Genomic DNA, 12133 nt, shown 5'->3' on the forward strand with positions numbered 1-12133 from the left:
CTGCATTGGAAAAAGCAAGATAATTATAATATAATGTGTGCCCCCCCCTGCAGGCTGCCAGCGTCCCGTGGGTCTGTCCCGGGGTAAGGCCAAGGTGTGCTGCTACAGCGGCTGGTACTACTGCAACAGCTGCCACCAGGACAGCACCTTCCTGGTGCCCGCCAGGCTGCTGCACAACTGGGACACCGGCAAGCACAAGGTGGGTGTGGTCACACCTGGGTGGGTGTGGTCACTCAGCACTGGGTGGGTGTGGTCATCACTGGGTGGGTGTGGTCGGCACTGGGTGGGCGTGGTCGGCACTGGGTGGGTGTGGTCAGCACTGGGTGGGCGTGGTCAGCACGGGGTGGGTGTGGTCAGCACTGGGTGGGTGTGGTCGGCACTGGGTGGGTGTGGTCGGCACTGGGTGGGTGTGGTGGGTCGACATTTTTTTTTTACTTGCGCAAGCAGAGTGCGCAAGTACTGTGGCCGGCTGGACTGTATCATCTCTCGGTCTGGTGTTGTGCTGTGAACCTATAATTTATTCGGCACAAAAATGTATTATCCAATGAGAATCTGTGGTAGTGGGGGTGGGTCTAACGAACAACCAATCAGCGCCGAGGCCCGTTTCAGCGTCGTCACACAGCGCAACAGACAGGAGGAAGGAGGGAAAAAACAACAACAATGGCTACCATTGGTTGAGGGAAATTCTAATCCCCTCCCCCCTTGAAATCGCTCAGACAGGAGGAGACAATGTCAGACTGAAGCTTCAAGAAAGCTACAGTCTGATAATCAGTCTGTATGGTATCAGGACTGTATGGTATGCATGGTTATAATTGTGTGTGTGTGTGTGTGTGTGTGTGTGTGTGTGTGTGTGTGTGTGTGTGTGTGTGTGTGTGTGTGTGTGTGTGTGTGTGTGTGCGTCCAGGTGTCCAAGCAGGCCAAGGAGTTCCTGGAGTTCGTGTACGAGGAGCCTCTTCTGGACGTGCAGCGTCTGAACCCGTGTCTGTACGAGCACTGTGAGGCCCTGAGCGCCACCCTGAGGCTGAGGCAGCAGCTGCAGTCCCTACGGGCGTACCTGTTCAGCTGCAGGGCCGCCGTGGCAGAGGACCTGAGACGCAGGTAAGACGGTCCCTACGGCCGTGCCTGTTTAATAAGACGGTCCCTACGGCCGTACCTGTTTAATAAGACGGTCCCTACGGCCGTACCTGTTCAATAAGACGGTCCCTACGGCCGTACCTGTTCAATAAGACGGTCCCTACGGCCGTACCTGTTTAATAAGACGGTCCCTACGGCCGTACCTGTTTAATAAGACGGTCCCTACGGCCGTACCTGTTTAATAAGACGGTCCCTACGGCCGTACCTGTTTAATAAGACGGTCCCTACGGCCGTACCTGTTTAATAAGACGGTCCCTGCGGCCGTACCTGTTTAATAAGACGGTCCCTACGGCCGTACCTGTTCAATAAGACGGTCCCTACGGCCGTACCTGTTTAATAAGACGGTCCCTACGGCCGTACCTGTTCAATAAGACGGTCCCTACGGCCGTACCTGTTCAATAAGACAGTCCCTACGGCCGTACCTGTTTAATAAGACAGTCCCTACGGCCGTACCTGTTTAATAAGACGGTCCCTACAGCCGTACCTGTTTAATAAGACGGTCCCTACAGCCGTACCACCAAGGTTCAAGGTTGTCTTTATTTGTCTCCCTTGGGCCGCAGTCACATCTATCAGACAAGCGTCTTATGGTTGTCTGATGAAAAGCATCAGACAAGACAGCTCCCAATGCATTTCTAATGGGAGTCACGTGGTTTCATCAGACAAACGTGTTTCATGGGGGGGGGGGGGGCAAGACACAAGACACAAAACATTTTGTAGGCGACAAGCTGAAGAACAGGGCGGCACCTCAGACAAGACAAAAAGGGTTGGGTTTACCCGCCAACCAATAGGAGAGAAGGTCCGTTTGTTACGCTGTACTGGGCGGTCTTTTCACACTCTGAGTCTGTTGTTTTTTTTCTGCATAGTGCAGACACGGAAGAGGAAAGAGCCTATGCACTTTTGTAACGAAAATGATTTTATTGTTAAGTAAAGTAGTTTGGTCTGTTCCAGTAAGCAATTCAACAGGAAAATATAATCCCTGCCCGTCGTGGCCGAACAGAAAATTAAAACAAACGTTATAATTCAAGGTGCATGCATTTTATCATTCACTCCTAACCTAGCTCTGGTCTATATAGCCTAATGCTTATATAATTCAGGTGTCGCGTCGACTCCGTTCAGATCTCTCGTTCCACCTCGTATCAGTTTGTTATTCCACCCGACCCATAATCAATAGTTATCCGTCTGACTGCACGGACCAACGATATAAAAGGACATCAGTGCTTTACACAGAGGATGCGACATTATAAATGAAGGCCTACTTCAAACCATTCCATATGATTTGGTTGTTAAAATAAAATAAAACTGTTAATATGAATGAACATGTTTTCCGTTCGCATGGCCAGTGCGCATTGGACTGGATATTATGAAACAGTCGTAGCCATGATTTATATTTCTGAAAATGCTACTGCTCCCAAACAATCATTTTGGGCATGAAATGTTGAAGGATAAATGTAGATGTGATAATGATGTGCCGTGTTGGCTATGCCCAATGGGCCTACTGTACATTAGGCCTACTTCAGATTATGGTTCAAATATGATTCCCCCCCTTTTTTTCTCTCTTTTTTTAATAACATTAACATCGAGGTGTCCACTGGCAATGCCAAAGCAGTGGCATGCACTCTTCAATCTGTCGTCTCCTCTCCTGAAGTAACGCTGAACGGTCGGACTGCAGATAGGAGAGAGCCGTGCGCCCAGGCGCAACTATAGGCTCCAACTTGGAGACGCATGTCATCTCTTATCCTATATTTCGCCTATAGCCTGCATCGACGTCTGCGTCATGGCTAACAGCCTGAAATGCAGCAAGTCGTGTGTTGTGGTAAAATGGATGCGCTTTATTAAAAATAATGGAGTCGTTGCTAACAGAAAATATTAATTTTCCACAATGATGCCATGCTTAGTCTGCGTACCTGGAGGCTATATACATACACACGGAATCAGTGCCAGACTTGGCACCTACTGTGGTAGTGGTACTGATAAAGTGGAGACGCAACACGTTGACACAACCAACAAGCTACTAGCTACTGTGTCCCGCAGCTAACAGCGTAAGGACAACAACAGGGGCAACACGTGGATCTGTTTCCGCATGTCCTCGCACCGCCCACGCACCGCCCAGATTCCGCAAAGCATTGTGGTCAATTGATGCGACAAACGACAAGACAGATAAAACCATAAAACATTGATAAGACGCTTGTCTGATAGGTGTGACAGGCGCCTTGGGATAAATTTGTCTCGGAGACAGACAGCTGCACCTGCATACACCCAACATACAAAAACAGAGATATTGCACACATTACCTTGATTGAGTGCAAGTAGTCAATAAAGTGCATTCGGCAATCTCTGATTGAGCATTTTGATTGACAGGGGAACAAATGAGCGATTAAAACTATTATATCGTAAGAGTTCTATATCTCCTACAATGTATGCCAATCGGGATGGAATAATGAAATATCGGACAGATCTGTCTTGAACACATGACTATAGAGATAGTGTGTAATGATTTGTGGGATTTTTGGACAAAATATGGAGTAATATCAAAAAACATGTTTTACAAAAGTCGGCCTCCTGGTGGCGCTAAACAGGCCGTTCTGGACGGACACACGGACGGACAGAGTGCAAAACATACTCTCTCCCCATGCCTTCGGCCTGGTGGAGACATCAGTGTGATGGAGGCTGGATAGCCGAAACGTTTGTCTCCTGTTAGAAATGCAAGAATAAATTATTGAAATGCAGTCTTGGTGTGTGCGATCCAGTACCGTCGTTTATTTAAGTTAGGATTAGACATTGAGGGGTCAGGTTTAAGTTAGGATTAGACATTGAAGGGTCAGGTTTAAATTAGGATTAGACATGGAGGGGTCAGGTTTAAGTTATGATTAGACATTGTAGGGGTCAGGTTTAAGTTAGGATTAGACATTGAGGGGGTCAGGTTTAAATTAGGATTAGACATGGAAGGGTCAGGTTTAAGTTTAGGATTAGACATTGAGGGGTCAGGTTTAAGTTATGATTAGACATTGAGGGGTCAGCATTTAAGTTAGGATTAGACATTGAGGGGTCAGGTTTAAATTAGGATTAGACATTGGAAGGGGTCAGGTTTAAATTAGGATTAGACATTGAAGGGGTCAGCGTTTAAGTTAGGATTAGACATTGAGGGGTCAGGTTTAAGTTAGGATTAGACATTGAAGGGGTCAGGTTTAAGTTAGGATTAGACATTGAGGGGTCAGGTTTAAATTAGGATTAGACATTGAGGGGTCAGGTTTAAGTTAGGATTAGACATTGAGGGGTCAGGTTTAAATTAGGATTAGACATTGAGGGGTCAGGTTTAAGTTAGGATTAGACATTGAGGGGTCAGGTTTAAATTAGGATTAGACATTGAGGGGTCAGGTTTAAGTTAGGATTAGACATTGAGGGGTCAGCGTTTGATTTAAACTTGTGCACTACTGGTGTCACGAACCCCCAAAATAGCATATCTACAATAGCCTGCTAGCTCTACTATTCTCGGCCTTAGGGTTGGGCCTTAAACATACTAAAACCGTGTGTGTGTGTGTGTGTATGGCATGCGTCTCTCTCTCTCTCTCTCTCTCTCTCTCTCTCTCTCTCTCTCTCTCTCTCATGGTGTTTATAAGACAGACACTAAAAGCTTGTCTGTGAGCTGATGGATGATCCAACTCGGGTCACCAGCCATGCTGTTCTGCCCCGGGGTGGCAAAAATAAAATTAAAGTACTCATACCGCGTCACCACAGTTACTCTTGTTACAGGCGGGATTAAAAAAAAAATTACTTGCTCGTCCGTCCCGCAGCTGTACCTAATTTCTGACTTCCGATCTCGTTTGGGAATATTAACAACAATTAGCGCTGCAGGGATTCTTTCAAGAATAGAAGCTCTTGGTTGCCGGGGAAGACATACTTGTAGTCGCTTTTATTCTGTAAAAGGCAGACATGAAGACTAGTCTGCCTGTGCTGAACTGTTATAGTCTTAGCCACCGTGACTGTCTCTGTGTCAAAAGGAGTCACCAATTATCAGTAAACCTCGTCCCCAATTCAGTCAGATGTCTCAGTCTCACGGCTACACCCCTTCAAGTTTGGGCGGAGTGGCGTGTGTTTGCGTGCGCGCCTGTCTTGTGTGTGTGTGTGTGTGTGTGTGTGTGTGTGTGTGTGTGTGTGTGTGTGTGCGTGTGTGTGTGTGTGTGTGCGTGTGTGTGTGTGTGCGTGCGCATGCCTTGCGTGCGTGTGTGTGTGTTTACCTCCATACCATTAGCCAGTGCTCTGCCACATCCAAACAGTCCAGGATTGATGATCGCCGTGGCGCTAAAACACTGCCCTGGTCATCACTCTGCTGGGAGACCCCCATGCACACGCACGCACACACACACACACACACACACACACACACACACACACACACACACTGTGACATACACGCACACATGGAGTTATCATTACTCTAATAGACCCCCAGGTGTGGTTTAGAATATTAAAATATTTTTTTTGGTTTCTTCCTGAAAGCTGAAAGCCTTCGAGTCAAAAGGCCCCCAAGTGAAATATAGTGACACACTAAAATCAGCCCCTCCCACATATGTTTATAGGCCATAAGAAACGCTCTCCTGGAGGGGTTTTGTATGTGTGTAAAAATGAGTTTTTAGATATTTTTAGTTAACATTTGTCATGAAAACGTGGTCTCACGTCCTTCCATGTGCTAACGTAATATCAGGTGCGTGCGTGCGACTAATCATTAAGGTAGTTGTCAGGTACCAGAGTGATGTTATCAAGACAAACACAAACTTAACAGCAGGGTGTGGTCGTCTATAGCATCTGATAGATGTGTGCGTGTGCGTGTGTGTGCGTGTGCGTGTGCGTGTGTGTGTGTATGTTTGTGTATGTGTGGTAACCATAGTTACGTGTCAAACAGTGGCGTTTATCAGTGGTGCCTAACACCGTGAGGTGTCTGGATCACATGTAGGGCATGTCTAACGCACGCAGGCACGCTCACGCTCACGCTCGCGCACACACACACGCGCACACACGCACTGTACTTGTATTGTGTGTGACACTCATCACAGATTAGGTTGGATTTAACATGGAGCCATGCTTGGCAGTGGCGAGACACACACACACACACACACACACACACAGTGAGCTCTCGTGCATGTGTTTTGTCACGTAGTAACAACATACCATGTAATGTACAGATATCATATCGCCGCTGTCTGTGGGGCGGACCTTGTATGTCCAAAAACGTTCCTATTTTTTCAATCATTATTTTAAAAAGCATTTTAAAGATAGTGACAACAAGCTCACAACGCGCCGCCGCCACAGCCCGCAAGCTTGTAGATCTTCTATTTCATTTATTTATGTATTTATCGCAAAACACTCTTGAATGGTGATGTCGGGGGTGTTGATTTGCAAGAAAAACTAAAAGTTGAAATGTGGAGTAAAGCTGTGTTTGATTTTGACAGAATTCCTTTGATTTGTTTTCATGTTATATTTTAGCTTTTTGAAAAATAGCTCATGAGCTAGCTATGAGCTTGTAGATCTGCTATTTCTTTTTATCGTGAAAATGTGGCGCAAATCTTTGAATGTTATGTTCTTTCACAGTGAACTTCTTTGCTTCTGGGAGGTCCCTGGAACTACATATTTTCAGATGGGGGTCGGCGGCTAAATAAAGTTCTGGGGCTCCTTGACATGAAAAAGGTTGAGCACCACTGATATAAAAACATAGGTTTTTTATCTGAAAAGTGATTTTCGGCCTAAATTTAGTCATATTTTTGTCCTCTAGTCTAGTTTTAGTCGACCAAATATAAGATTTTACTTGACTAAATCTACCGTTGATTTAGTCGACTAAAATGTATGTTGGCGACTCTTGGTGTGCCTTGATGTCATCGTAATGCCTGTTTTTACATTCGGTCGCACGCTGAAAGAGTGTTGTGAGCTTGTAATTCTCAGAGCACAACCAAACACAAAATGACTTCTACTTCTACTGGATCTCTTCTCCACTAGTCCCTCCTATAACATTTTAGTCTTGTTTTTATTTAGTTTTTTATTTAGTTTGCGTCTGTGAAAAAAATGTAGTCGACCAACATTCATTGTCACATGCATTTTCAGTCGATGATTTGAACAGTGTTGCAGATATGATGTTTTGTGTCTCTCATCAGGGACGTGCAGAGGGGCAGGGGCTGCAATCCCGTAAGAGGGCACTTTTGGACAAAAATAGCGGAAATAGCAGATCTACAAGCTCACAACGCGTCTCGTTGTGAGCTTGTAGATCTGCTATTTTCGGGGCATAACCCAGCACTCTTTAGCTATAGAGATGCGGTGTGTAACGGCATGGATTTCTAAACTAATTTGTTCAACGCAAAATGCTGCGTTCAAGTTCAGGAGACTTCGGAAGAAAAAGGCTATTCTCTTGAATGCTGCCTTCCGGGCATGGAAGGAAAGGAGTGGAGGGAGGCGTTTGCGTTTCTTTGTAAATGCTGGTTTCGTGGTCTGGAGAAGGCAGTTGTTTTACAGACGGGTAAAAAGGGGCAGGGGCTGAAGCCCCCTTTGATGTCTATGTGTGCACGTCCCAGTCTGTCATCATGTTGTCAGTGCAGTGCAGATAGCAGGCAGACCGAGTCCACATGGCCCTCAGTAGTACCCCCCCCCCCCCCCCCCTCCCCCTGTCTCACACATATTACATAATGGCCCGGTCGCAATTGTTTCAGAGTATAAAAGGGAAAGAGTGACATAATTCTAATGTAATATGACATAAATGTAAGCTTCTATGAAGTAACAATGTCATTTAAGGGTGCTTTGGATGAAAAGAGGTATTTACAGGTGGTTACCTGAGACACAGATAGTTTGAGAACCACTCTTCTACACTACATTAAAGACGGTGAAATGTGAAAAATATGTTTTTCACACTTTTTAGACTGTGGTCATCATATCATTATACTGTGCCTAGTAACAATAGATGCCAAAACAATGGGAAAATGTCCATCGTTGTGTATTTTTTATATCAAAAGTACATACAAATCAAAATGCAATTATACTTCCTTTGGAGGAAAACGTGATGACGTGTCGAATCCTGCATGAATAAAAAAAGAATTATCTTGATTTCATTCACCTGTTTGATTCCCATCGCTGCGTGTTTGTTCCTCCAAACACAGCTGGTTTTGATTACAGAACTACTCGGTTATTATGAATCTCATTCAAGATGACATCCAGACAGTGTATTACTCGTTTAAAACTTAATCAGCGCTAAAATATGTTTTCCAAAAACAGTTTAGGGTAGAAATAAGCCACGTCATAGCTGCATGCACAGACCCGTCTGTCTGTCTGTCTGTCTGTCTGTCTGTCTGTCTGTGACTTGTAAAGTTTTGTAAACAAACTAACGGCCAAGCTACACCAGGCAGTTTTGCGTGCGTGCGTGCGTATGCGTTTACTGAGCGTGTTTACTGCGCGCGTACAGTGCGTTTGGATAGGACCAATATAATGTCAATGATACCATGCTACACCAGACGCACGGATACCGCATTGCCATCCTACGCGTGCTCTAAAAATAGGATCGGTTCTATTTTTTTTTACGTGCGTATGCCCCCATGCGCGCGTATCTATATATATCCTCCCGGAAGGTCCCGCACAAACCTGCCGCGCGTCTGACAGATCGATGTATAGCCAGGGCATTTGGCTTACGCACGCAGTCACGCACGGTCCGCGCGTTTAGAGTAAACGCGCGAGAAAAGCCTGGTGTAGCTTGGCCGTAACTCCACGCATCATGGAGCTATACGTCCCATAGCCTGAAGGGACGCAGCGCTCTGATTGGTTCAGAAACACACAGCCATTGCACCTCGTCTTTAAGGAGGGAGGATAACATGATTGAACGCACCTTGTCTATTTGCCAGTTGCCACATGTAGCACATTGCAGTAGACGTTAACATATTGGCTGCAAGTACAGTATACTTGATTTTTAATTGTATTTATATTCTGTGTGTGTGTATGTGTGTGTGTGTGTGTGTGTGTGTGTGGTTCACAGGATCTTCCCCAGAGAATACCTGCTGCAACACATCCATCTGTACTCTCTGTCAGACCTACAGCAGGTAAAGACATGCACGCACAGACACACACACCAGGATTCCACAATGCCATGCCAGACCTTCCCGGTCCTTCATTGCCATCCCCAGTTCCTGCTTACTGATGCATGTGTCCCTATAGCGATGACATCGCGACTGTGGCTCAGGAGGTAGAGCAGGTCGTCCAATGATCCATGGGTCGGCGGTTCGAATCCCGGCTCCTCCTCCTGTCTGTGGAAGTGTCCTTTGGGCATGACACTGAACCCCAAATTGCTCCCGATGTGCTGGTTGGTGCCTTGCATGGCTTCCGCCGCAATCGGTGTATGAATGTGCGTGTGAATGGGTGAATGTAATGCACAATCTATGTAAAGCGCCTTGGATAAAGGCGCTATATAAATGCACCATTTACCATCAGGGAACGACAGTTTTCTACCTCTGGTCTGCTTTGAGGCAGGACTGCTGGTATTATCAGAAATTAGACGTGTGTCTGGTAATTACCGTGGGTCAGACAGGTGTGTTTGGGGCGGAGGACCCCCCCCCCCGACTCCCAAGATGCTGCTCATGTCACAAGAGAGAGAGGGCGGGTTGAGCAACGAGTACTCTACCATTGAGTGTTGTAGTTGTCTACCATTGAGTGCTGTAGTTCTACCATTGAGAGGTGTAGTTCTCTACCATTGAGTGATGTAGTTCTACCATTGAGAGGTGTAGTTCTCTACCATTGAGTGATGTAGTTCTACCATTGAGTGTTGTACAGTAGTTCTCTACCATTGAGTGATGTAGTTCTACCATTGAGAGGTGTAGTTCTCTACCATTGAGTGATGTAGTTCTACCATTGAGTGTTGTACAGTAGTTCTCTACCATTGAGTGATGTAGTTCTACCATTGAGAGGTGTAGTTCTCTACCATTGAGTGATGTAGTTCTACCATTGAGTGTTGTACAGTAGTTCTCTACCATTGAGTGCTGTAGTTCTACCATTGAGAGGTGTAGTTCTCTACCATTGAGAGGTGTAGTTCTCTACCATTGAGAGGTGTAGTTCTCTACCATTGAGTGATGTAGTTCTACCATTGAGTGTTGTACTTCTACCATTGAGTGTTGTACAGTAGTTCTCTACCATTGAGTGCTGTAGTTATCTACCATTGATTGTTGTTGTTCTCTACCATTGAGAGGTGTAGTACTCTACCATTGAGTGTTGAAGTTATACCATTGAGTGTTGTAGTTATCTACCATTGAGTGTTGAAGTTCTACCATTAAGTGTTGTAGTTATCTACCATTGAGTGTTGAAGTTCTACCATTGAGTGTTGTAGTTCTCTACCATTGAGTCTTGTAGTTATCTACCAGTGAGTGTTGTAGTTATCTACCATTGAGAGGTGTAGTTCTACCATTGAGAGGTGTATATATACCATTGAGTGTTGTAGTTCTACCATTGACAGGTGTAGTTCTATCATTGAGAGGTGTATGTATACCATTGAGTGTTGTAGTTCTCTACCATTGAGAGGTGTAGTTATCTACCATTGAGAGGTGTATGTCTACCATTGAGTGTTGTAGTTCTACCATTGAGTGTTGTAGTTCTACCATTGGCAGGTGTAGTTCTACCATTGAGAGGTGTATGTCTGCCATTGAGTGTTGTAGTTCTACCATTGACAGGTGTAGTTCTATCATTGAGAGGTGTATGTCTGCCATTGAGTGTTGTAGTTCTACCATTGAGTGTTGTAGTTCTACCATTGACAGGTGTAGTTCTATCATTGAGAGGTGTATGTCTGCCATTGAGTGGCGTAGTGTTGTAATGTGTCAGTTGGACATTGAAGGGAGGGGGGGGGGGTCTGCTGTCCTCCAAACTGCTTTGTTCATGTCCCCCCTCAACACCCCCCCCCCCCTCTCTCCCCCTCTCTCTCCCTGACTCCCCCCCCTCTCTCTTCACTAATTGGTCACATTCAGAATCAACAGGCAGGCAAACAAAGCGTGACATCTTTCCATTCTTACCAACGTCCTCACAACCACACACACACACACACACACAACATGCAACCACGCACATTACTCACGCGCTGTCACACACACACACGCACACACAACATGCAACCATGCACATTACTCACGCGCTGTCACACACACACACACACACCCACACACACACTCGACATGCAAACACGCACAAAAGACTTGCAGATGCAGGCAGCGCGTCTGCACACACACACACAAAAATGATAAACACACACGCAAGAAAATTATACTATAGGAGATATGTGACTACATTTTACTGAGGGACTGCCATTGGATTTTTTAGCATTTTCGTGTTTTCATGTCATGAAAGCATAGCTTCAAATTGACATATTGGTTGTTCAGTTGAGTTGAGAAAACGGGTTCACTTCTGTGGACTCGAACATTACACCTAGCTACATGTTTTAAGCTTTTATTTCATATTTACATGTCTTCTGTAGGGTCTAACATTACACCTATAGCTACATGTTTAAGCATTTATTTCATATTTACATGTCGATTTCGGCTCGGACATTTATTTCAGTATGTGAAGAGTCTGCCTGTGCTAAAAACTCATTTTGGATATATATATATATATATATATATATTTATTTATTTTCTCCTCTGGTGAAAAGCTGCAGGTTGCGTGATGGCAGGCTCTCAGTCAAATCTGTTCACAAATATCATAAGATTTTTTGTCGACTAAATCAACTGTATAGATTTAGCTTTGACTCCAGGCACTGCCGCCTCCGCGTCAGTGTTGTTTTTGGCAGTATAAATTTTGATTTTAGTTTTTGTCATAGTCTCTTGAATAGTTTTCATTTAGTCACATTTTAGTCACCTGGAACGTTTTAGTTTAGATCAACTGTAGACTAAAATATACAGTTGATTTAGTCGACTAAAATGTATTTTGGCGGAGCCTTGATGCCGTCGTAAATGGCTGATTTTTACACTTGCTGAAAATAGTCGATCTACAAGCTCAC

The 12133-nt window shown here is 45.1% G+C and overlaps 1 protein-coding gene across 3 annotated transcripts in view; it reads left to right on the top strand.

Annotated features, from left to right (window-relative positions):
• plekhm3 (pleckstrin homology domain containing, family M, member 3) overlaps nucleotides 1-12133 on the top strand; it is a 465291-nt gene that overhangs the window by 36486 nt on the left and 416672 nt on the right. For all 3 annotated transcript variants that reach the window (XR_013965553.1, XR_013965554.1, XM_080786366.1), the window contains exons 11-13: nucleotides 54-199; nucleotides 905-1098; nucleotides 9137-9200. Coding sequence is in view for 1 of the 3 variants with exons in the window: in XM_080786366.1 (XP_080642492.1) it covers nucleotides 54-199; nucleotides 905-1098; nucleotides 9137-9200 (404 nt within the window). In the remaining 2 variants the exon portion in view is untranslated. The remainder of the gene's footprint in view (nucleotides 1-53; nucleotides 200-904; nucleotides 1099-9136; nucleotides 9201-12133) is intronic.

The sequence above is a fragment of the Protomyctophum bolini genome (assembly GCF_963924005.1).
Source record: "Protomyctophum bolini genome assembly, chromosome: 16".
NCBI classification, from domain to species: domain Eukaryota; kingdom Metazoa; phylum Chordata; class Actinopteri; order Myctophiformes; family Myctophidae; genus Protomyctophum; species Protomyctophum bolini.